This window comes from Numida meleagris, chromosome 1 (assembly GCF_002078875.1).
Source record: "Numida meleagris isolate 19003 breed g44 Domestic line chromosome 1, NumMel1.0, whole genome shotgun sequence".
Taxonomy (NCBI): domain Eukaryota; kingdom Metazoa; phylum Chordata; class Aves; order Galliformes; family Numididae; genus Numida; species Numida meleagris.
Window position 1 is genome coordinate 36,971,733 of NC_034409.1, and position 27,042 is coordinate 36,998,774.

A 27,042-nucleotide genomic window follows, 5' to 3' on the forward strand; every position below is an offset into this window, starting at 1 on the left:
GAGAAGTATTTTCTGCCTCTGCATCCTCCTCTTCTTACCAGGAGAAAGACAAGTTTATAGGGCTAGGCTAGCCTTTGTCTATTCTCATTTTGTGTGCAAGGGTGGAAGTGACATAAAGGGGCTGTGCCCCAGTGCAGAACTAGGAATAGCACATCTTCACTCATTTGTTTCTGGAAGCTGCAACTTCTGCACAGGAAAATAGAGGTGTAGACATTCACTCAGGTACCACAAGCATTGTAGAATCCTTCCTGGAGCCAAGAACTTGAAGCCAGTCCCACTTCATTCTCTTTGTTCTCCTTATTTGAACTACTAGCATGAAGTTACCTTAAACAGATCTGAACTGGTGAAGTGTTCAGCAATCAGTGTTGATTTCTTCAGTGTGGCTGGGAAGTAGATTTAAGAGCTCTGGACTTCCAGAGAATGCGTTTGTGGCCCCTTTCTGCATTGAAGGTAATGGTTAGAGAAATCAGACTCCTCCAGTGAATTCTTTGGGACTGGTAATTCTCTCAGTGTATCCATCATACTGCGAACTCCATTTTCCTGCAGTTCTTTGTGTTATTAGTGAGCTAAACCTTGCAGGAGATGACAAGAAATTGTTGTGACCGGAACTGAATTAATAAAAAAGGTTCATTACCCTTTGATGATTATCCACTCAAGTGATGCAAACCATCTCCTGAGCAAAGAGATGATACCATGCAGAGCAAGCCAATTTTTCAAGTCTGAGCTCTAATGAGGAAAGGAGTGCTATCTAAGCTACGGGTCTTGTGGTAGGAAACTTCGATCATCTTTCAAGACTCAGAGCACCACCAAGCAAAAGGGTGTGGAGGCGAGAGAAGAAAAGCCTTCTTGCCAGCTGTTTTTGAAGAAAAAACAGGTAGGGAAAGCAGGAATCTCCCATACTCTCGAAGGACATGCTGTGATGTAGAAAAAGGGGAGAAAAGATCTTACTTTCAGAAAGAAAGACAAACTTCCCCAGGGAATGAGGGGGGAAAAAAAAGCAAACAATTTTCCTTAACCGAGTAACTAAGTCTGATACTGTTCCTGGGCCACTGTACATATCAAACATGTTTCTTACCTGTTGAATAGAGAGATAAGAACACAGTAAAGGTAAGCATACAATTATAGAACATCCTGAGTTTGAGGACACCCATAAGGGTCATTGAAACCAACTCCTGGCTGCCCACAAGATCACCCAAAAATGAAACCCTATGTCAATAGTGTTGTCCAAACGCTTCTTGAACTCTCTTGGCGTGGTGCTGTGACCACTGCCCTGGGCAGCCTGTTCCAGGACCCGACCACCCTCTGGTGAAGATCTTTCTCCTAATCCCCAACCTGATCCTCCCCTGATGCAGCTCCGTGCCATTCCCTTGGTTCCTGTCACTGTCACCAGAGAGCAGAGCTCCGCGCTGCCCTCCTGCTCCCCTAATGGAGAGCTGCAGGCTGCCATGATGCCTCCCCTCAGCCTCCTCTTTTTTAGGTAGTGCACTCAGTCAATATTACTGCAGCTGAATCTCTAGTTAACATTTATGGAACATGTACTCATGTGTCATGAGCAGCTACTTATGTCCCCCACATCTTTTGGAAATACTTATGTCTAGGAAAGAAGAGAAATGAGATTTGGTAATTATCCTAGATGATTGACTGAATTACTCAACTGTGAACATAGTTCCAACTTGTCACGCACAACTTCAGAGCTGTATGCATCTCACCAAAAAGTGTGAATGTAACATGAGCAAATGTTGGTAAGCATATGTCAGTGAGACCATCTGAACTGAGAAGATGGCCTACGATACTCTAACTGCATTTCTGATAGGCTTATGGTGAGGTGAACTAGAAGTGCCAGAAGTGCTATGGTAAAATTAATTTGCACACACTCAGAAGCTACTATCTACCCAGGCACAGTTGGCACAGGCTTTGTGGTAAGGAATAGTGAGTAAGAATAGGAAACTCTAAATTATATATAGCTTTGTTTTTCTGTTTATGATTTATCTGAAGTGTCAGGTTCTGTGTCTTTTAGAATAAAAATAGTTTATAAAAGACAAATTGGATGATTTTGGATAGAAGGTGGATAACTTGATGTTTTCTCCTTGCCTTTAAAACATTTGTTTACAGCTTAAAAGAAAAAAAAGAGAAATGTCTTTGAAGAGACAAAAGCAAAGGAAATGTCAGATCTGATTTTTAAAGTGAACTTTACTACCAAGTCCATTATTTTCTGTGAAAAAATGCACCAAAACTTTCAGAATTGTTTGAGAGCTTTTGTAGATGATGCATGTGCACTTTTGTTTGTTTGGTTAACAGTTTTTTGTAGACTTATATTTGCACTTTGTTGTGACTAATAATGCACTTACAGCTGTAGACAGTAGTTCTTTATGAAATGAGACAAGTTATCTGCTTTTTTCTGAAATCTGCTTGGTGAGAAGTGGACTTCGTAATAAAAGTAACTACTGATTACAGTAGGAAGTCAGGGCAAAATGAGAAATTAAACACACCAGATAACTTTATAATGATTGCTCTAAATTTCTTCAGGTAAGTTGCGAAATATGTGATTATGGAGTTGTACCTGGATGCGGAAAGGGGAATGGAGAAGAGGAAGAGTTTGTGTTGGGTTTTGAACTTGATTCATGTGGAAAGAATTGCTGAAAACTGTGCTTGTGAGACAGGCAATTTGCTCTTCGTGGAACTAAGCCTGGAAGACAACAGTGATTGTGCCTTCCCAGTTAGTCTGTAAATGGTGGGGAAATAATGGAACAAGTGATGTTAACCCATTTAATAGAAGTAAACTCATGTGTTTCTGTAGAGCTGTGCACAGGGAAGAACCACAGTGTAAAATACATGTTTTGTGGTGAGACATTTTGAGTAGAGGTCTGACCCACGTGAAATGGTTTATGTTAAATTGGTTATGGAAATACTACGGAATTTATTTCTGTAATGGCTCTCTTCTCATTTCCATTCCCCTAGGGATACGTGCCATGAACTCTTGGGACATGTGCCTCTGCTTGCTGATCCTAAGTTTGCCCAGTTTTCACAAGAGATAGGACTCGCTTCATTGGGAGCATCTGATGAAGATGTTCAGAAATTAGCCACCGTGAGTTAAATTGTTTTATAACGTGCTCTCTCTTATCCGTCCTCCCTTTTGGTTGATGAAGCGACATGTATTATTTTACCAGAGCTGGTTCAAATTATGAATGACTCTACTGTGACAGTCACAGAGCTTCAGGTATTTTTCCATTGTTTTTATTAGGAGCAAAGCTAAACACACTAGTCTTTGGGTAATCAGTTTTATTATTTATGTGCAATAACAGTCCAGTTTCAAGGGTTGGCTGAGATGGATTTGGTTTGCTTTAAGGTACTGAAAACAAGCAAGCAAGGTAATTTTGGGAAAAAAAAAAAAGAAGAAGAAAGTATTTTGGTGCATGCTCTCAGTTCTGCATTGTTAGTTCCTCCACAGGTGGCCACTTTGGCTCTTGGCATTGCTGTATTTGCTTTCACTTATCAGTCTTGCAGATGTTCACTGCATTGTAGTGTGTGATGGATTTTAAAATGATTTTACATACTTACTGCTGCTCCTGTTGGAGAATATGTAGTTACTAAGCCAAAATTGAGCAGCAGTAGATCTAGTCTGTGGTCAACTGCCTCAGCCAGTGGCTGTGAGCTGAATTTTGTATTTCATCAGTATAACTGGACACTCTATTAAAAGCAGATTCAAAAAAGGCTCTATAAAACTATCACAGCTTTGATACTCTGGCTTAGCAGTGTCTTACAGTCCCATCTGCTGAAAAAGGAGTTTGTACTGTTTTTTTTTTTTCTTTTTTCTGTTTTTCCTGTAGCCTTCCAGAAAAGGCCAACAAATTTATATAATCAGACAGCTCCACTCTCTTCTTAGACAGGCTTGATGTTCTGCTCCTGGCCACTTCCTCTCACATGCTTCTGGATATGTTCTTTGCTTTTCTAATGGCTATCTGCTGAGAAGAAACTGTTGTTTGTAGGGAGGACTCAAGAAAGTTGTGCGTCTGTTTGCAAATTTGCTAGGAAGGGACTTGGTAGGAAGCAGACGTACCTTGTCATGACCTGCAGCCTCAAGAGAAACTAGCTAACTGGCTATTTCTGTGGGTATTCTGAGGGAAATGGTATGTCCAAGTCTTTCACCCCATAATAACCTTAAATGACACAGGCATGGGCCTGTTGCAGAGAACGAGGTTGAGACTAATCTGTTTGGGAGAGATATTAATATAAAATGACCTCTGAATATTATATAAATGCTTTTACTCTTCCCCCTCACAGAAATTCACAGTTATGACTGACTGTGTCATCTGAACAATGAACTGCTCCCAAATCACAAAGCCAAAAATAAAAGAAGACAGTTGAATCACTTTTCCTTATCGTACTGAGAATCTGATATCTGAGTCAAAGTTGATTTCTCCTCCCATGCTGGAAATAGCTTTTTCAGGTGGAAGAGACGTTTAGAAAAGAGCCTTATGGTAACCCAGGTGGTGTTATTTTTTTGTAGATGCACAATGAAGAGCTATTCTCCCCTGAGGCAGGTGCTTGACAAATACAGAGATGTAACCTATCCTAAAATTTGCAATGTAAACAAAGTCGGTTTGAGAGCAAGTAGAAAGAACATCTCTCAGTGGAGAGGGTGAGGAGGCCAAGAAATGCATTCAGTTGGGCACCAAATGTCGCTTGATGTGCTGTTAACTGACTTTTGCAATATTGTGTCCCATTTCCATCCCAGATTTAAAAAAAAAAAAAAAAAAGGGCAAAAAATCCCAACACAAAATCAACAAAAACCAGATGCAGCAAGCCGAAAAATGCCAGCCAAGAGTCTTAATGCAGAAAAGGAGTGCAGGTTCCAGCTAGGCAACTTCAAAGTAAATAGAGAAACAAATGAACGGGGAGAGAACATGCATATTAATGAGCTTGAAGCAGTACGCCCAAAGCAAGCTTGCCATTATCATGACCTGTTTCAAAAGATAGTGACATTAACAGCTGAGCCCTTACAGGGAGGACAATGGCCCTGGAAAAGAAGAAAATGCCTCTTAGGAATTCAGACCAGAAAGGGAAGAATTATTACAGGTGATTTCCTAATCTTCCGCTCCATTCTGCTCTCAGAAGCTGCTGTGTATCTGCCTTGATAGATCTGCTTTTTGTGTATGATCAGTCCTGAGCTACAAAGGAAAGGTGCAGGTGGCTTTGTCCCTGTAGATCTGACGTGGTGCGTGGAGAGCAGGCAGGAGCCTTGTCCCTGGGCAGGCCAGGGTAATTCGCTAAATGGCAATTAGTCACCTCTGTGCAGTGCCATGGAGGGTAGGGATTAAATGGGAGAGCATTGCAGAGGTGCTGGTCAGCTGGAGGTGGGCCACCTGCAGGGGAAGAGGGCTGAAAAGAGAGGGATTTGAGAGTACTCCATCCTCTTGTTTAAGTCTGTTGGTCAAACTGGAGGAAGGGGGATGGAATGGCTGCTGCTCCTTTTCAAACTTAAGCTCTCTTGCCTTGAGAAATGGAATAGTGAAAGATCCTAAAGACTGCATTTGCAGTAGTTTTTGAGAGATGCTGTTCCCCTTACAATGCTTTAGAGGAGTAAGAAAAAACAAGTGATTGAGAGACAGATTACTGAAACAAGGCAAAATATTTCCACAGTCCACTTTTTTCGCTTGTCCTGTGGTACAATGCAGTTACTAGCTGAGGAAATATAATATTGATTGTGTATGTCTGGGTGCTAATTACTATTATCAAAACTAATGTCTTGTGCTACTCTGTGTGATGTTCTAAAAAATGGTTTTGAGTTGATTTTTCAAGTGTGCCTGGTCTTTCTGTTTATTTTAGTACCGCGTGAAAACAGTCTGTCTTTTCTGCTTAGCTCTCAAACTGGAAGCTGAATGGGGGACTTGACATGAGGTGTTTCAACTAATTCATATAATATATAATTTACCACACATTTAACAGCACATAACATAAGGTTTTGTCAGGAAAATTGTACAAAAAATGTACCTCAGTTTATATTTTGATATAACCTTGTAATTTGCGGACTTGGGAGCCGGAGAGCAGCTGTCTTTGTAAAGCTGCAAGTTGATAAGCGGGATTCTTTCTCTCTTACTGATGGCAGGGATGACTCCCAGCTCCTGTTGAGTTCTTTCAGCACAGCTCAAGCTGCCTTTCGCAAAGCAGTAAGGAGAGGATGTGTATGTAAAATTCAATCACCACCAGTCAATTTGCTCCACTCAGAAAAGAAGAGGTTAGCACAGTGTCTGTGGTTTGTATGCAGTTTATCACCAAATCTTTCCATCCAAGAATAGACAATTAGGGACTAATTAGTCCCAGCAAGCTTTTCCCAATAATTTCTTGCTGGAAGGTGCACTTAAACCTTCAGTTCTGCAGAACTGAAAAAAGATTGGCACCTTTTCATTTTTCTTGACAGTGGTTTTTTTCTGGTATTTTAATAGCACGGGGCTGTTGTTTTTGTCAGCCTATATGCAAAAAACCACAATAGTGAATTGATTCATAATTTGAAGGAGTTGTGAGGAATTGTGTGATGAGGTCTTGAAAATGCATTTCAGGCTTGTTATAAATCTAAATGTTTTATGTTGCCTGGGTAATGACTGAGGCCAATTGTATATTTCTACAGGTGACTTTCATTTGTCTGTCTGTGTATCTCGTACTAAATATTTTAGATACATATGCTGCGATAAAAAAATAAATTGCTCAGAACTGCCCGTCTGGGGGAAGTCAGTGGTAATTCATGTGAGCTCATTTGCCTGTCTTCCTCAAAGGTCTAGATTGTCCAGTTTTCTTGTCTTCATTCTAGTTCTTCTCCCACACTGAACAACTGGCACATGATTCAGGACAATTACATATTGTTTACTGAGGTCGTAACCAGAATGGAAGAAACAGGAGTATGTGTTAGGTGGAGGGTGGGTTGCATGTGGTAACTTTGAGTAGGTGTCTTGTTGGAGAGCACAAATTATTGTGATCTCATCTTCAAAACAACAGATAAGATTTCCCAGAGGTGCTATCAATAGTGCTAGGCTGTAAGTGCAGCTTGTGAGCTGGGTAACTGTCTTCTTCCATAAAGAAAGAAAAGGAGCAGAGAAAAAAACTATGAAAATGATTGAGATTTTGAACATTCCTAATACACATCTGAAAAATCAAGGTTTCTTGAATATTCCTCATTTATATAGCAAAATGGTAGACAACAATCAAACCACTGCTCTAAGTCTGCAGTCAGCTCCCCTGCTGAAGCCATTCTGCCATATAAAAATAATTTTGTACTGGCTACCTGACACCTACTATCATAGCTCAAGAGCTATGGTATTCACTGAGCATCTTGAAGTTCAACATTCAAATATTTTTTTCTATATCCCAAATGGTATGCCTTACTATGTGACAAATGCCAGGAATGATCAGTGTGTAACCTAAGTCCAGTGGTGACATAATGGAGTTTCTTGCAAAGGAGATGCTTCCATCTGCTCCTGTAGTTAATTAATAAAAGAGCTGCAGCACGAATTACTGGGAGTGAATATGATGTAAAAACTGCTCGAGTAAATTTTGACAGACTTAAGAGAGTCATGAAACGACTCAGACTGGGGTGCATGTCGCTTAGAGAAGACGAACCAGTTCCCAGTGTTAAAGGTAGTAATAAAGTAAATATGAAGGAGCCAGACATTGTCCTGCCACGCAGCGTAAGTCTTGAGATACTGACATCCATATTGTTCATCAGTTGAGAAGTAAAAGCACATGGCTTGGGCTGTGTCTGCTCCTGACTTTGACCAGGCAAAGATACCTATATGTAGATGTCGGAAATTCCCAGAAAGCAAAATCTGAAGTGATACAAGAAGCAGAAAACAGTGCTGATGAAACCTTGTAGCCTTCTCATTCATTACAAAGTCATGCAAGTCTGTTTGAATCAGGAGAATTGGATTGCTCTTCCTTGATAGGTGAGGTGTTGCCAAGCACACAGCAGCTCTAAAGCGTGCTCTAATCTCTGGTTTTGCTCTGTATAATATTCTGAAGGTATTAATAACAGATAAAGGTCCCCAGATTTTAAGGACCTGTTTCAACAGTTCTTGATAAAATAATTGAAGTGCTGATGTGGTGTGTCCTCCAGCATGTATAACCAAATTAGTGAGCAGAAAGGTGAGCAAAAAAGATAGTACAGTACATATATCACTGAACCAGATTAAAGGAGAGAAAAAACTGTAGATTCCAAGGATCAATATTTAATATTTTAGAGTACTGCAATGTTCCCTTGCAGTGCATTTTCATTGTCATCACACGGGAGATTCATGGCACAAGAACAAAATCTCAGCAGCAATGCCTAACTAGCTTTGTTTCTCAAAAACAAATGACTCTGTACTACATAAAAATAAGGCATCGCTTCAGAGAAGTTACTACAGGGAGAATTTGAAGAGTTCTGTTGATGAAATGGGAGCAGACACTCAAAGTCTTCTGCGGGAATTGAGTTTGTGCAAGTCTTTGTTCTGTGTTTGAACAGCCTATTGCCAGGTTTGGATCTGTAGGAACTGCTGTAGTGGTAAGCCCACGTGACTGGTGCGTTGTTCCCAAGGGCAGTCTTGAACAGCTGCTCTGGAAGAGGGTAAGAGCAGGATGAACATGCCTGATTCTTTTCAAATATTTTCCAAGTTTCTGACCACTCAGATACTCAAGAGACTCTTAAGCCAAATGTGGCTGTAATGTATTTAATTATCCAGAATGGATATCTGTTCAGTGACAGCTGTCAGTCTTTGAAGATGTGTAAATTTTTAGTACCCACCATATCCTCTGCAGAGGGCTCTGTGTCTCAACTCTTCACTGTCTGATAAACTGTCTCCTTTGGTTGTTTCTAACCTGATTCCTAGGTTTTTTTTATTTTCACGTGGTTCTTTATTTGAAGAGAGAATAACCAAGTCATAGCTATACACTTTCTCTATGCCTCCGTGACTCCAAAGGTTTGCATCATTCTTTCCCTTTGTTGTCTCCTTTTCTGGATTGGAAAGCACTAGTTTATGTAGTTACTCATCATGAGGAAGATGCTCTGTAACTTTGTGCATGCATTTCTTCCCTGAAGCTTTTCCACTTTCCAGCTAGAACTGGAAAAGGAAAAGAGAGAGGATATCTACTGTCAGACTGGGGAACAGGGTAAATGAGCAGTTCCAACTCTAATGTGACTTTTAGTTAAGAGTAACACTGCAGAGTTGTGCTAGTTTTAAATGTGCTCACTGCAAAAGTGGGAGTTCGTATATTTCAAAGACTTTGTGTGTCAGGAAAAGTGGACCTGGTGCTGTATAGCTGGCATGGTCTACTGCTTGGAGAGGGGAGAAATGAGCTGTATGCAGGTGCAGGAGGGGAACAGGATTCAATAGATCCATCTCTATCAACCAGCATCATTGTTCAAGTGTGCGAGTTCCTGCAGTTTCTGATCAGCGGAAGGTACAAAAAGGCGATTCTGCTGCTGCATATTCTGTGAGGGAGTGGGAGAAGTAATTTAGGTAGTGGAGAAATCATATTGTCAGCCAGAGCAGTGAAGGTGGGGAGCTGGACTACTGCTGATGAAATTGTTCTGTTTGTTTGTTTGTTTGTTTTCAATTTGTAAAGGGTGGTATAAAATATTGGCTTGCAAAACATTTAATACGCAAAGTTCCTGTTTTTATCTAGTTTCTAGGAAAAGTAGGTCATCGCAGGATGTATTACATCTGGAAATGAAACATTTCATGCTTCGTATGGGGTCACTCAAAATTAAGAACAGCAAGGAGAGTTCATCTGCTGTTAGGAGCTGATACAGGATGCATTCTAGCAGTTGCTTGGGTCCATGAGCTCTTTGTGTGAGGATCTCAGGTTGCCCTACCAGATCAAATTTTGCACCCACAAGTAATTGGAAATAATGTTGTTTGATAATATGTTTGTGTACTTGGGCCCAGCCCTGTAATGAGGAAGCTAGATGCAAGAGAGGACTAATTTGACTTAAATGGGAGCAGGGAAGCAATTAAAAATTGTTGTGGAAATAATATGACTCCTCGTAGACAGGATGCAGTTTATGAAGATCAAGCCCTAAGCAGTTACAAGTGCTGAAAGGAAAGCCTCTAATAAAATAACAAACTACAGCAAGACACTGGATTTGTTTTTATGTCTGGTAAGATTATGTTTCCAAAGTGGTTAGATCATGATCTGCGAGGTTACTGAACCGCAAATACAAATTTACATGCACACAAGTAATACGTTTTGACATATAGGTTAACAAGAGAATGGTGCAAATTTCGCACAGCAGTGGCTTGCTAATTACGTTTGTTTATTTTCAGAAGCAACTTCATTTTCATTAAGAAAATGCAGATTCTGCAATAGTAATCTTTGCTGGTAGTTCAACAGCTCACAGAGAATGTGTGCTCTGCTACAACAGTAATGAAAGTGATCCTCGACAAAACAGCTCAGAAAGAATTTGTAGAATTTAGGAATGCACACAAATAGCAAACATTTACCATTTCAGTGTTGCATCCACTTGAGATAGGTTGAGGAATAGGTGGAAGCAATCTATGAATTTTGATAAGGCTTTTTGCATATTTTTCTCTTTTGACCTCGAGTTGGAAATATATTAACAAAAGGGTATAAAGTGTCTTTTATAGACCATATGTAACTGGGACAAATTGTTGCTTCCAGTGAGCAACAGTTGCACAAGTGTTTTGGGTAATAACTACTAACAAAGCACATAACTTATAGGAATAAATATTTAAAGAAAATGGGGAAAAAAACCAAACATTAGAGAAAAGGTTCAGAGTATATTGCTGCTCTTTTGGACTTTCCCTGTGCCTTCACCTGTATTTTGAAGGAAAGAGATAAACCTAGAATCTGTGTAGATGTCGTTCATACTGACATTGCTACACTTATTTTTCCCTGCTTATAGCACATAAGCATGTGAAACTCATTTGTAAAAATGCATTCCTGTACAGTTCAGGGCTGTGGAGGTTTCATGCTAGTAAGGCTTTATTTGTACACCATACTGCTTCCCATAGTACATCAAGAAGTATTCCCTGAGGAGTATATAGCTGTCAAAGCAAATTAACAAAGTAAGTTTTACAATGCTGCTTGCTTTTTCTATTGCATTTGTTTCCATACTTAAATCTGTAAGGTTCTGTAGCAGAGTGGTTGACATGTGAGTCATCTGCACTGGAGATCATCCAGCTGGAGGATCCTCCCGCCTCAGCACATGGATTTGTGGAGAAGTGAAGGAGCCCAGCACATGGCAACTCATTTTGCCTGCGTCTAGGTGTCACGTGGGGCTGAGGGAACATCTGCTACAAGTGTACAGGCAGGGGAGTTACTGTTACCCTCCATTTCCATGGAGCCAGCCACAGGAGCTGAAGAGTGCCATGGAAAAACATTTAGGTGTCTGCATGTGGGGAAGGCCCTACTGAGTTCTACTGGGAGCAGCCCCATGTGTGCAGCTGCCTGTTTATCTGCTGTGATCTGTAACACTGTTGGGGTGAGCCAGCTCCACGTTTCCTTAGCTCAAACATCGTAGTGCCCTGCTGCACTGCAGAGAGCAACCTTTGCTGCAACCCTATACACCCAGCCCTCCTCTTGTGGGTTGGTGGGACCATCTGGAGAAGAAAGCCAGCAGATTCTGCTTTCAGGCAGAAACCAAACTGATTACTTGTAACGAGCATTGTCCTCAAACCATACACTCGTCTTTTGCTTGTCTGGAATATTTCAGTGAATGATTTTGCTTCCAGAAGGAAAATTATGCTTGTTATCTACTATGTATAACCCAAATGCCATCATCTTATGGAAAGTCTAAAAATTTGTGTTTGTGCAGAGCTGAAAAGATCCCACTTTAGTATTCACAACTGTGCTAATCTGAATTGTTTTAAATACAGGCTTGAAGACTGAGCATACTGCTTGCATTCAGTCTAGTTCTCTCACCCAGCATTTTTCTGAGTATTTTCTTTGTATGCTCAGATAGAAGTATGGAAGTAAGATAAAATATGTCTGGTATCCATAAAGAGCTAAGTATGCATAGGGCTCAATTACTTAGTGCTACAGCTTTTGAAGTGGTTCTTATGTCTGTCGTCATCTTTCTATCAAATGCCATCAGAGTGCTGCATGGAATATGGTTTCATCAATTTTTAATTGAGATATTTTTGGGTGGGCTGCCATAATGTTTCTGTAAGTATAGCTGAATCATATATTTATAAGGCCAATCCTGACACCACAAAAAGCCAAGGGTACATTTTTCATTACTTTCAAAGAGTTTAGGTCTGTGGAACCTTTGCTTCCATCTATATACATTCTCCTAAAAGTCAGGATGGGTGCATTCATGTGAATGAAGTCAGGATTTGTTGGTGTTAAACTATGTTAATATTTTACTTGCCAAAACTGTTATTTAGGAATATCATTTTGTTCAGGGAAAGATTCGATTCCAGAGAGCCTGTGATTTTGTGTCAAAATCAAATGCAAGTATTACAGCATGCCACAATTTCCCTTAGCTGCGCTTTAGGGCTGAGGGGCCTTGGGATCTTATTCTTTTAAGGGATTTTTTTTTTAATTATTTGTTGATGATTTTTGAAAATTAAAGCAAATACTTTTATCCTCAGAGCATTGAAAAAGACAAAAAAAAAAAAAAAAAAAAGCCTGCGGGGAAGGGTCTTGTATCTGATAATTTTGGTTGTTTTGGTTTGATTCCAGCTGTGGCTGATGGTGTCATAGGCAAAGTGAGCAGAGCAGCAATGTGACAGTGCTTTCAGGCATGGTCTGAACACCCCCTGCCCCAATATGTCAGTTTCTTAGGTTCAAGCTTGGCTTCAGAGTTTGCTTTTCCCTTGACAGAGATTAGTTTTTGACAAGATAATTTTGCTTCAGTTTACATCCGTAAGTTTTATATTTTCTGTATATTATAGAGAACTTTTTGCAGATTGTCACTGTGGCATTGATAGAATATGATACCTGCTAACAGAGCTTGATAAAACAGTTTGATCTCAGAGCTTTTTAAAGAAATGCTGGAAAGAGTGGGTGCTCCTAGATTATCTTTTTTCCCCCCATAAAACATATTGCTCTTTATCTAAAGGATTTAGTCACTTGTAGACCAGAACCACTGTAAATTGCTTGGACTTTTGTCTTTACAGGGAAAAGCTGCGATCAGTGCTCATAAATGCTTGCTTAGTATACCTTTTTTCCACCTTACTGAATACATATTCATATAATTTGCTATGTGTTTACAGACTTCTGGCAGGTAACCCAGTGTTGACTCACCTGTCTAATCTGTAGTTTTGACAAATTCTTTCTACATGTCCTCACTGCTAAAAAATCAATGAGAGACAAGGAGATGCTCAGCTGTACTTGACAAAGATTTTGTTTGAGGCTGTGAAAGCCATCTTCAGTTTGCATATATTTTTAGTGGCAAAATTAATAGATATTTTAAATTCCCTGAGTTATTTCTCTTCTTTGATCTGTCTGTCAGCTTGACATGAATAGAACTTGCACCACTTTTGTGCTGATGCCTGCTATCTTTTTTTTTTTTTTTTCCTTTTTGCAAGGCAGGTTAAGCAAATGCATTAAGAGCCAAAAAAGCTTTTGGGAGTCCCCCTGCATTTATGTGATGAAAAGAACATTGAGTTTAAATGCAGTGTTGCTGTTAGAAACTGTGATGTTTGAAAACAAGTCTTAGCTATCTGCTTATTAAATCAATTTTCAGAAATAGATGCAAGAATTTAAATATTTATTTTAAGCATAGAAAATTAGTGTTGGTGCTGTTATTTTTGGAATGAAGTCCTTTTTTTCTTTCTCTCCTTAAAAACAAACATTTAAAGGGATATGACTGCCAAGAAATAATGCATTTTTTCCTTGAAATGAAAATATGGAAAGAACATTGCCGGTTGTCGCTGCCTCTTGAGTGCGTTTCTGCACACATAATTTCAGAGCTTGCACGTGTTCTGAGATCCCTCTGGAGATGTGATTTCTCCTTGTTAGCAGATACTTTAGGACTTTTGCTGCTGACCTCATACCCCTCCTCAGCTAAAATGTCTGAGGAAGCTTTCTTTCAGCAGCATCACAACTCTAGGCCTTCTCTGCTGAGTCTTCTCAGCAGGCTTCCTAGAGAGTGAAATATTTTATTTTTGGAGAGAGTGAAACAATGGTGGACCAGTGCTAAAGTTCACAAGGTGGTTGTGAGAAACAGGTGTTAGGGGCTGGGCTGGGCTTCTATGGAGATATTTGCTCCGTCTTTCAGATAAAGAAGTGTGTGTGAAGTTGTTCTTGCCTGTCCTCTGGATGTTTTTCTAAGCAATGCAGCTCAGAATTGGGGCAACAGTCCTAGGGTTGGTAACTGTTCATAAAATGATGATATTGGTAGGTGAAGGACAACTCAATGACCTCTCGTGTGTATTTGTTCCAAATAGTGCTCTTACTTGAGGGTTGCCAGCTTGTTACTTTTTGAGTTCCTAGCACTGTTGCTAAAGGAGTGGTACAGTACAAGGTGCAGTACAAGCCAGAATGCTGAGGGAGCACTTCCCTTCTGCCAGCCCTTTTTGTATTGCACATACAAGTAATATTCTTGTTTTGGTACGTTGTGTTAACGCAAAATCCTTATTTGAAAGAGTAGCAGCACTAAGATCTGGAGAACAGGAACATCAGAGCGTAAAGACAGGTTTTGCTTCCAGCCTGTGAATCCTGAAAGTTCATGGAGGATCAGGTGTGTCCTGTGAAACAGCACAGTTTGAAGACTGTGGGTGGACAGCAGTGACACTATGTTTACCTTGCTTTTTTTTTTCCCTCCCTTTCTTTGTAATTTGACATTCAGAAGACCTTATCTCTTGGAGTCCCAGCAAACAAGTCAAATGACCTGACCGTGCCTCTTGAGCTAACTGTGTGAAAGGTCAAGAAAGCTGAAATTTAGAGCAACAGCTTGAAAAGAAATGAGAAAATACACACTTCAGCTAGTGTAGGGAGCACTGAACATGAATTCATGTTACACATTGTAAAATAAATTGGAAAGGAAATGGTTCATTATTGCACATCGTTTGTTCTTAATAACTCCATATGAAATTAATAAACCTTAAAACTCCAGGTTTTAGAAGCTCTTCAAGATAAGAGTTAAATGAAAGGAAAGGGGAAATAGGAAAGGTAAAGCATCAGGGCTTCAATGCTTTATATTTAACGGATGATCTCAACAACAGTTCATATTTTCGGTGGTTTCATCTCCCTAGCTGCATATTAAGCTTCAGCAGTATTGGTTAATACACTGAAATAAATTAGGAATTCTTCTGACAGTGTTAAGGAAGTTGAAGTAAGTGTGCTTTTGTGGGAGTGACTTTTTGCCCATCTCTGTGACCACTGCAAGGTTTTCAACTGAGATAAAGTGAGAGAAGTGGACAAATATCTAAGTGCAGAGCAAGCCTGAACACAGATTACTTAGGAGCAATTTGCACATGGAATGAGATATCCAGTGGCTCCAATTCTGTGGGAACTAACTTCTGGAGTAGCAGCAGCAGCAAGATTCCAGAAGCGTTTCATCCTCTGTTTCACGCTCTTCAGAGCACCAAGGTCCCCTCCATGTGAGAATGGACAACAGGACACATTCTCTCAAGAGACACAAGGGTGTTAGCAGGAAAGTCCTCCAGATCTTATTCTAGATGAATTACATCTGCAGTCATACACATTTTCTTGTCTTAGATGAGCTCTCCATTGCTGGACCTTACAGAGTCCCCTCCTTACCAATGCCACTGTAGTGTTGTCTTAGTTGAGCGACTGTTTCTGCTTCTTTAGAAACTCAGGATGATCATTTTATTTTGGTTTCCATTATGAGATTTTTTTCTCCAGAAACTTCTTTAAAAAGAAACATGTTGTTTCAAAGTATTCACAAAGGGTAAAGACCTGCATTGCTGCCTATAGCATGTGCTTTCTCTGAATGTTTCAAGCCACTGCATTAGAGGAATTTGCATGTAGCAGTGCTGTATGCGATGGCTGTCAAGAGAAATGTGAAGGCTGATGTGCTCCTAATACAGAGTGTTCTAATGAGCAGCACCACATCTACTCAAACTTCTGTTTAGAAAAAGATTATTCCAAACATTCACCCTTACTGAAAGGTCTGAATGCAAAGTAGTCAGATGAGGGGAAAAAGGAAAGTATTGTTAAAAATATATAAATATATACACTTGGAAATCTCCAAAGAAAACCTCATTTCAGTGAGCCTAAGTACATTTCAAAGTGGCAGACTAAACAAAATGCTTCAAGAAGGTGACTCTGAAAAATTAAACTTTGTTTTCTGATTTAGAAATGCTGTTGGCCGTGAATAAGGTCACTCCCTTCGTTGGAGGTAGGCGAATCATCTATAAAGAAGGACTTATCCACTGAATTTGTCATCTTTTCTGCTTTTGATCTATTCACAAGCTCATCATGAGATTTATTTGTTGTTCAAAAATCTCCCTGCATTTTTATGCAATAATGTTCTCACATGAATAGCTGTCAAATAGCTGATATTGTTTGCTGTTTGGACTCCAGCATTGGACTCTACTGGCTAGTTGCCTGGGTTACCTGTGTTATATATCTGCTTCTTGTCCTGGAGTGTTCCTGATACTACTCAACAGACTGTGAATTTTGAATAATTCAGTCAAATGTGAAATGCTAGTGGTGTTTTTGGTGACTATCGATATATTTGAGATTGAAAAATAAGCAGCTCTTCACAAATTTATTTGTACCAGCTCTGAATGAAGAAAGCAAACACAAGTGAGAGCCACAGTCTTTGAGTTAGCATTTATATGCAATTTGAGCAACTTTTATGGGGAAGGGGTTGGGGAGGAGAAAACAACCGTATTTCATTAATTCTCAGGATTAATTTCTAACAGGGATTTTTGAAAGTCTTTTAGTTGTATATAACTTTCTTCTTATAATTACAACTATATGAGAGATGATTTAATCTCTAGATGTGTAATTTTAAAGCTATAATATGAATGATATTCTAAAGAAGGAAGAGTCTTTACAAATTACTGACCGTAATACATACATTGAAATTTAGTGTAGTCCATTTAAATATTCTTTGAATTCATAAATCCAATCGAAAGAATGCAAAGATGTTTCCTTAAGGTTATTTGGCACTGATCTTGCAAGTATTTACACCCACTAGTAATTGCATTGCCTCCTTTGCAACTGGTGCTCCATTGTTTCTGGTACTATGTGTCATCTTGGGACTGTATCCTCATCCCATTAGCAGTTCTTGAAGTGATGAATATTCCTGTCCATGTCATGCAGTTACTCAGTCCCTCCCTTTTGTCTCTTGTGACAGAGAGTGCAAGTGAATCAGCTCTTGACAATGGTCAATGGTCTCAGGACTCATTCTGAGAACGTCTTTCTAGAGCTGTTTTAGAGAACAGACAAAATCTCATTATTCATCTTACTGAAAATTGCCAAGTGAACATCAGTCTCTTGGCTATACCATTAGAAAGCTATGTGAAGTGGAATGGCTTGAGCGGTGTTTTTTACGGAAGGGGCAGATTTTGAGGTACTGAGTCTGTGACATTAGCACCCTACACCCTGCACAAGCTTTTAGCACAGGTTCTAGGAGAAAAATTCTCAAATGCAAAATGCTATGAGGAGTGGTTTTCAAAGTCTTAAAACCAGTCAGGTGTTGAGATTACCAGACCTTTTTCCCGCCTGTGAAAATCTTTAAATATAATTGAATAACATTATTTTTTAAATTAAGTGTATGGCTGTCACTGAACTTTTTTCTTTTTGGTAGTCTGGTTTATAATGCAGGATGGTGTGTGAAGAACCTACATTATGTTTACCCCGGAGTACAAGTTTGGAGTTTGCCAAGGCTTGATCTATTCTATATCTTTCCCATTGATTGTAGATGTCTGGAGAACAGTGTAGGTCTAAAGCCATACAGTGGTGATATTTTCCTAGTATACGGCTTTAGCTGACGGAGACCACTGATTCAAGGATTCTGAGGGAAAAGATCTACTGTATTAGTATATAATAGCACTTAAAAGGTTTTTCTTCTGTGAAACTATTTACTCATTTTTGAACCCATGTAGACAATGTTTCATGAACATGACTTGTTATCATTCATATATTTCAGTTAAATAAGAGAAATAAATTAAAATAACATCCCACACTACTTTGTGTTTCTGGCACGGTCTATATCATTACATTGATATCTCTTGGTTTAAGAGTTATTTTTAATCCTTCATTTGGCACTTTGATTCTTCATCTTGTTTTGCTCATTTGACTAACAGATAGGCACTTCAGTGAAAGCTTTTCAAAAACTACAGAATTCATAAGATGTCTCTTCTACTGCTTTGTGTCATCTTGTATCTTGCTGTATGTGATGATGACTGTCAGGAAGCTGCTGTCTTCCTGCTTTACATGGTAGACTTTCTTCTTCCTTGATCCCTTTTTCTGATTCGATTCACTTTCCATGGACACAAATAATATTGTTCCTGTTCATCTCAGTGTGAGCTAGATCATATCACTGCTTAAGAAGACCTGTTCCTATGCTAGCTGAGAGCTACTGTGGAGCACTGAGGAATGCCATTCTCACTGCTGCTGTAAATGTATACAGTAAGACTCACGAATGGAAGCAAAAAGTTTTTGTTCTCCTATAAAAGAGTAATTTTTTTGTAATGAGGAACAGAGACTAGTACCTGAAAGAGGCTATTATGGAAAAAAGCTGACATCATCTGTTGCATTTAGCATAATTAGGAAGTTTCTTAATGGCCATCTAACGTATTTCTTTATCTATTATGAGGTGGTAAACAGGAGCAAGAGACTTAAGGTGATGGAGTATGAGAAGAATGAAAATTTTGGGCAGTGAGCTGTAGGCACAGGAGTATTTGGGGGGACTTGCAGTTTTGGAGGGATGGGGTGGAGAAGATATGTAGAGGAAGGAGATTTCTGAAGGGATCATGAGGACAGTCAAGATGAAGGGAGAGCGCATGGTACTGGCCCCAAGAGAACTCCAGGAGCCTTCCTGTAGTAAAACCATAATTCACTCCAAATATGAGGTGGAACTGGAAGTAATGGGAGAGGATAGGAGGTTGCTGTTGCTTGTAGAGGAGCTAAGTGTTTGGGACTGCAGGGTGGGCAGAAATCTGTAATTTCAATATTTTGACTATGCCAGAGAGAGGTCTAAGATTTAAATCTGAACATGAAAGCCTGCATGCCCCAATTTATGCTTACGTTCACCAGCCTACACATAATGATGATTAAATTATCATCTATTTGCCTTCAGGGAAAGCTTTTAAAATTTTATTAATCTAAACAGCCGTTTCTTCATTAAGTCACTCTAACTGCAGTAGCAGTTATCTCCTATATATTATATATGGATATAATAGTAACTACAGTTACTGTAGTTTACCATACAAAGAGAGGCATGTGCTAAGTGTTTATGCATCTGGTCTATAAAAGGCACCCATATGTAGTTAATATTTAATCTCCTTCTCAATATGCTTCAATGTTTTTAGACTTGTGAGCAAGGCTTTCTAAAGCCTGCTGAGCCTTGTAATGCACCAAACCTTCTTTGGGGGTGTGTGTGAGTGGGAGGGTGGGGGAATTGTGTATTACTGAGCAATAAACTGAAGATGGCAGCATTGGGTGAGCTATCTCATTTTCTTAGCTAAGTAGAGCTCTCTTAAAATACAGTAATTGTAGTTGTTGCATATGGCAAATTTATCAAAAAATGAGGTTTTCATTTAAAGGGCTTTTTTAAATACAACAGCTTAATACCACAAGTTAGTACTAGGTAGGTGTTTTGTCATCAGTCCTCCCAGGTGAGGACAAAGTTATAGCCACTCTGACAGATCTGTAATAGACAAACACCAGACTCCCCTTTTTTAGTTGTTGTTTGCTTTCAGACTGAAAATGGCTGTGATCACGGTGCTTTATGAGCAGCCCAGTCCTGCTGTATATCTGTCAGGATGTTCATGTTCACCACACTGGTTCTTTTAAGAGAGCTGAGGGGACTAATTCAAAGATGCTCGTGGGGTTTAAGCGTGAAGCTGAGCAGTTCATTGCTGACTGTGACAGCGTGTACAGAACCAGGACTGCAGCCCCTAGAAAGTTTTTCTGGCAAAAACTCAGTTGATATTCTTCATGGTGGCAGGTGTCTCAGTTTCACTCAGTGTTGCCTGTGTCATTTTCTATATCTGTTTTTTTGTTCTTGAGAAGTCTTTTTTGAAAACCAGCTGTTTTGGCCTTCTTCCTAGAGATGACAACAGCTAATTGTACTAAATGAACAATTAGATGCCAGCTTGGCTTACACAAGTCAATAGCATAGTCAGAAGTGGAACTTTGGTTTCTTGTTTGACAATGTTGTGCTTTTACCTCCTCTTGTGGATATCTGTGCTTTGACTGCTGTACTGGAACCTAACTCAAGGCATCTTAAGTCACTACAACCTTTACTTCTTCGTAGCTGACTTTGCAGGTTTAGATCAGACACAGGGCTCATGTTTTTATTCTTTTTTATCATGTTTTTTCTCCACAGTGCCATGCTGGCTCTACGGGAACTTCTGTGAGAGGCAGAGAAATGAATCATATCTGAATTTCTAAACATTCATTGAATTTAAAAGAGCTGTTAATTACTGCTCTTTTGCATTTAGGATGGAGACTCAGTCTAGAAGAGTGGGGTTTGTGAGAAAAGTAGGAAGTGGCAAAAAAAAATCATCTGCTTAGGATCTGTTTTTAAGATGTGCAGAAAATGTTAAGATTTAGTATCAAATACTGAGTTGAAGCTTATCCTAAAAGGAAATATAAGCTTCACCTGTTACCTAGTTAATTAAAACTGCAGTGTGAATTCATATTTGATGCAAAACCATGCAAAGCTCTTGGTTTCAGTGGAGCTGTATTCCTATGCACAGATAGTGAAATTGTCAGATAATGTAATAAATGTTTACACACGTGCACATAAATGGTATGTATATGTATATATTTATATATGCATGCAGCATTTTTTTAGAAGTTGATTTGTAATTTCCTAAAACCTTTGTATATAGAAATAGTTACTAACAATCTCATCTGTTTGATCTCATATCAAAAACAACCTTGCTGCATCAAAATGAAACCAATTGAAAGCTCGGTACTGTAGGAGCAGATGCGATTGTTGTCTTCTGGTTTTACTGGATACTGAACTATCTGTACTTTTTACTGTCTGCCTAATGTTTCACTTTGTTAGGTGAATACAGCAAAGTTAGGTGCATTACTGTTATGCTGATTTAACTAATCTCTTCCACAACTTCTTGTCAGCTCAGATACGTTAACTGCCTTCTGGTTGTGTAGGTTGAATGTAGACCTAGAGAACAATTGTAATGGATGAGCCAACTGAATTTGCTATACTGTCTGTAATTTTCTTTCTGTCATTTAAGATGCCAAGTGGCATATTAGTTCTTCATTTATGATGAAGTAAAATTTAGTGAGGAGTAAGACATCGAGTCAAGAAAGCTCTTAAGCACGTACATAAGTTCATTCTAGCGCAAGACAGTGCTTAGATACTTACCAAACTTAAGTGCTCTGAACTAGATCTTGGAGATCTTCAGAGGTTTGTAGACAGACAGACCAAGTGCCTTGTAGGATTTTCTTTTAAAGGAGTTCTCTTATTTCAGAAGGTGTCTGAAGTCTCTGCAGATTTGTCTGTGCCTTTGATAGCTAAATGCTCTTGCCTGTCTGTTCCTAACTGGCCATTCCTGTGAACTGTCTGGGTGACCAGAAAAAAAAAAAAAAACAATCTCATATTTGTGTGCAAAACTCTGTTACTGCAGAACATGACATTAAAGTACTTTATCTGAATTTATATTAAAGACTTGAAATTCTGAATAAGTGGGGCAATTAAGTGAATATGGCACCAATCATCATGGTTGAAATGCTTTTTTTAAGATCTACGCTATATATACCTGTATATCTATATATTTTACAGTGCTATTTTTTTACGATTGAATTTGGTCTTTGCAAGCAAGAAGGACAGCTACGTGCTTATGGGGCAGGACTCCTGTCTTCTATTGGAGAACTAAAGGTATGTTGGTTGATATGCTCTTAAAGCTGAATCAAGTTTCTTTTAATGATAATAAAATTATAATTGGATGTAAATATTTTTACTTGAAAATCACAGTTAAACTTATCAAGATGAAAAGCTTCCTTTTAAATGTGACACTGAGCTGAAAACTTCATTTGAAGTATCAGCTGGCACCTGAAGCATGAAATGGATTTGTAAGGACTGGAGTACCAAAGTAACAATAAGCTACAAAACTTATTTCTGTTTGAAATTTAAAAAACAACTAGCCTGTAAGATGCTTGTATTTTGGGTAAATGGAGGCTCAGAGTTAAGGGTGTGCTGGGTTCTGAAAGCTTTGCTTGGAAGAGAAACATATGTTTTTTGTAGGTGAAAAAACTGTTTTGAAATCAGACACAGTTCTGTTGGAAGTAATGCAAAATACTTCAGTGGATTTGGTATTGATATTAAAAGAACTTTTATTAAGCTCTTGATTCAGTAGATTATTTGTTTTTAAAATTAAGGAATGCATATAAGCTCATACTAGACTTGAAGTATATGCCTGTGTTGCAATACATAGAAACTTATAAAGACAAAAGTCTTTGACCTTTCATGGTAAGTAGCTGCAGCGGATCAGTTATTACCTATTTTTAGGCATAGAGAGCGAGCAAAAGGTATTTTGTCACAAGCTTGAGATGTAATACACCTCTCTGTTAGCACAAAGGAAGGGGAAGAGGAGGGAATGCCATATTTATTCAGAGACCCAGATGAACTCTTCATGGCTTTCCTTTAAAAATTTGGTTTCAGAAAGCATATGTAGAATAGTGTTTACACGTGATTTTGCAATATATGTGCTATTTATTTGCATTTGAGCATCTTCCCACCCATTTTCAGTGAAGTACCTGGCATTTTAATAGAAGTATCTCGGTTTCTTTTTGCTGTTTTCGCTGTAATTGAGAATATTAATGGTGGAGCTCAGTAGTCAGATTGCTATTCTTTTATTAATAAGCCTGTATAAGGGGATTAAAGAAAGACATAGGAAAAAGGTCAAAGAAAATGACTTTCTCCAGTATATATGTATTTTTAATTTGATTTCATTATAGTTGTTCTCAGTTCAATGCATACTTCAGCCACAGGAGCATTCAGTATCAGCATGGAACTGTTGTATCTCCACAGTGCAAAAGATGGTTAAACACAAAGAGATGAAAATATCCCACTTGTTTTCCCCTCGCCCAACAACGTTCAGTGTGATCTCCAAACTGTGCAGGTTTCTGCGGAGAATCAGGGCTTTTATTTAAACTAACAGTTACAGCCGTTAAGCGATGACCCTGAAAATACCTGTCACATCATTTACAAAATCCAAAGGCATAAAAGCAAGGAAAGAAATAGTCAGGAACATAATAAATCTTGTACCATCAATGTCATAAACAAACACATTATTCTTGTAGAGTATTCTGTTACCACACAGAAATATTAACTGTGATCCCAGTTCTCTGTTCCCCACTCAGCAGTAATCTCAGAGTATAAATGCAAAGAATAATCCTTTTGAAAAGCAACAGTAAGAATTAAATAAGGTGCACATTAATGGAGTATACTGATTGCCTTCAAAGGTTAGTCCATATATCATAATAATTTTGCCATATATCAAAAATACTATACAATTTTCTATTACATTACATTTATATTTCATAGATGTTAAGCCAGAAGGGACTATTAGATCATCTGGTTTGACCTCTTGTGTATCATAAGCTGTTAAGTTTCATCCATATCTTGAACGCACTGCACACAGGGACCTCAGACTGAAACATTTCAGTTATTGACAGACTAAGCACTTGTGCGCTGCAGGCACAGAACACTACCATACCACAAATACCCATAGTGTCCATAAAGGGACTGATAAGGTGAAAAACATCTGTGAAATTGTGCTCTAGGGCAGAAGTGAGAGTAAGAAAGGAAGGGGAAGAAAAAAAAAAGACAAAAAACTAAGTTTTCTGCTACTCTGACAAAGGGAGGAGCTCTTTCTAGACCAGAAACCTGTCACTGAGTGTGCTTCTTGGCAACGAGATGTATCAGCCAGGTGCTTAGGAAAAAGAATCTCTGAGCACCTCATGGCACTGTTACAGAGCCTTGCACTGAGACATTACTGGTCTCTGACTTTTCACCAGAAAGCCACCTCCCATGCCTCTGCCTTTATCTCCAAGCACCCACTGGGAGGGAAAATTTCTTCCTTGATCTGAAGGTCATAGAATGGTTTAGGTTGGAAGGAACATTAAAGCCCACCCAGCTCCAACCCCCTGCTATGGGCTGGTTGCCCCCCACCAGCTCAGGCTGCCCAGGGCCCCATCCAACCTGGCCTTCAACACCTCCAAAGATGGGCCAACCACAGCTTCTCTGGGCAGCCTGTGCCACGGCCTCGCCACCCTCTGATTAGTGATGTATTGGAAAAATAACGCTGATGTATAACAGTCTGTAGTTGAGATCCTGGTTACAACTGAAATGATAATAGATGTCAGCAGTGTCTCTGAAAATAATGTGAACAATGCTGGCTATTTCTATGCTGAGTGGGGGTGAATCCACTGCAGTTTGCTTGGCCACAAGGCCCAGCCCCCATGCTTTTCATGGAAATCAGAGCCAAGAAGTCCTTTTAGAAGTAACTTCTGCCATTCTTCAGACAACAGTAATTGTGGACCCACAGTCCCCTGTATGAAGAAGTTAAAATATTTATTTATCCTTGTCACTTGAATGGTAGATCTTGCTACAGTGTTGAATTTTGCTCCCTTGACTTTACAGATACTTGACATTAATATGCTTTTGTCAGCAAGAAGAAAAACTGCTCTCTAACTGCCCTCCCTATAGTTCTTTTTTCAGTGCAGCAGTATTTGCAGGGAACAAAGTGGTAGATAATTTTACAAATAGTATCTAGAAATTCATATGGCCGGCCATATTTGGGACTTTCAGATGAGTAAAACGCTTGTTCAGTCATCCCTGCTTCTATGTTACACTGTTCCACTCTGCAAATCTGGTCAATAGCTTTAGGAGAGAAGAACAAAAAGCTAGAGAAATGTGGGCATCATCCTGTCAATATAGGATTTCCTTCAGTTTTTTTTCCCCGACTCAGTACTTAGACTTCAAATTTCAGATATTGAAAAATGCAACACCTGATGATGTACATGCTGAGGAAGCATCAAGCAGAAACTTTGAAAAGCACAACAAAATAAGGAGAAAGAGAAGATTAAAAATGATGCCTAGGCGGGGAGGAATAATACAGTGAGTAGTTATAAATGCTCTGCCTAATAGTCAGGTTAACACTACCCAGTGCTTTTACACAGTATGTTTGGGTCTTAAGAGATAAGGCAGAAATAATGTACATTTCGTTTATTGAAGCTGTTTCTAAAAGGCAGTCGAAATGTCTTTGGAAATTTTAATCCATTTACTTTATATGATGCTCTCTTGAACTCCTTGATTAAAAGAATGATCCTATCAGCTTCAGCTGGCTATACATCAAGTCATATATCCCTATTGTATGCTTCTGTATTTACCAGAGAGGTGGCCTTCAAATCTTTCTGTACAGATTTTTAAGTCAAATACAATATCCGGTCATATTTTCTTTTAATGATAGCTTATGTTGAGAGTAGGCAATGTCTGCTTTTATAACCAGAAAGATTCAAATCCAAGGTTTGGTTCTGTTTACTGAAGAGGATTAAGAGGATGGAGATTTCCATCCCAGATGGCCAATATAGTGCTCATTTTAAATAAAGACTCTCTTCCTAATTTGTCTAAACATTATACAGAATTATACTCATAACAACAAAAAAAAAATTCTGGTGAAATCATATCATAAATCTGGAAGTGTTCTATGCTGAAAAACACAAGCAGAATAGTACTTAGAAGCAGGTTTTCCAAAACTATATTCTCTCGCAGAATAACAAGGTGATAAAATCAGTACTGGCACACAGACAGCTTCTCACCAGTGTTCTTGTTCTGCCCTCCTGTAATCCTCAGACAGTACAGTATTTATAACTCAGTTCAACTTTACTCCTCACTAGTAGAAGCTTTTTTCTTTTTTTCCTTTTCTTTCTTCTTCTTCTTCTTCTTCTTCTTTTTTTTTTTTTTTGGTGAAACTGAAAATGTCCAGCTTATTACATTCCATTTTTATACTTAAAGGAGAAAGCACAGACAAAACTCATTTACCACATGTCAGTGATAGTTATCACTAAGGAAGTGATTTATGGTTGCTCCATGTAAATGCCTGGTGCCATCTGAGATGCCCCAATATATTTGAATAGCTCTCCATCTGGAGGTCCTATGCAATAGCTTGCATCCCTGCACGGATACCTCAGACATTCTAGACCCCAGGGGCCTGTGGTTGTGTACCTGAATTATTTTTTTTTTTGTCTTCGGTCCAGTGGAACTGGAGGCTTTTTCTGTAGTGCTACGCTTATTCTCTAGAAAAATAGTTGTCTAATTCTTGAGGTGTTCCATTGTCTAATATTGCTGCATTTCTTGGGAAATAGTTGCAGTCTGTTTGGAAGTTTCACTCCAAACTCCTGTTGCTTAGAACAAAGGAGAATCACCAACAACTGTATTAGTGTAAGCATTACTACTTGTGTGAGTGGGCCTTTAGAGACTGTTGTTACCATGAATCTACAGGGTGGTGAGATGCTCTTTCTGACTGAAAGCTATTTTCCATATCATTGTTATCCTTCACATCCATGAAAGTGGATAAAGTAAGAGCTTTCTGAGGAGAAATCCGTAGTAAATACTCAGATGTTTAAATTCACTGAAGAACTGAATGTCGAGACAGAACATAGGTGAATGGCATTGTTAAAAAACTACAGGTTTGAGCTTAAAAGCTTTTGAACTTGAGCAAGTGTTGAGATTCTGTGCTTCACAATGTTGACTGTGCCAAGGACTAACGTTTTAGAGTGCTGTGATGTTTCTGAAAAAAAAAAAAAAAAAAGCCTAGTTCAGCTTTGGGGTCCGCCTTGTCCTGACCATCCTAGTTCATGCTAGACATTTTATGATCTGTTTGTCTCTGATAAACAGAGACAAAATATAAAAATAAAAAAAATATATTTATATAT

General features: G+C 38.9%; 1 protein-coding gene across 1 annotated transcript in view; it reads left to right on the forward strand.

Moving 5' to 3' along the window:
- The window catches only part of TPH2 (tryptophan hydroxylase 2), a 53,638-nt gene that overhangs the window by 20,748 nt on the left and 5,848 nt on the right, over positions 1-27,042 (forward strand). Inside the window, exons 8-9 of the mRNA XM_021385188.1 lie at positions 2,959-3,085; positions 21,887-21,982. Of these exons, the coding sequence (XP_021240863.1) occupies positions 2,959-3,085; positions 21,887-21,982 (223 nt within the window). The remainder of the gene's footprint in view (positions 1-2,958; positions 3,086-21,886; positions 21,983-27,042) is intronic.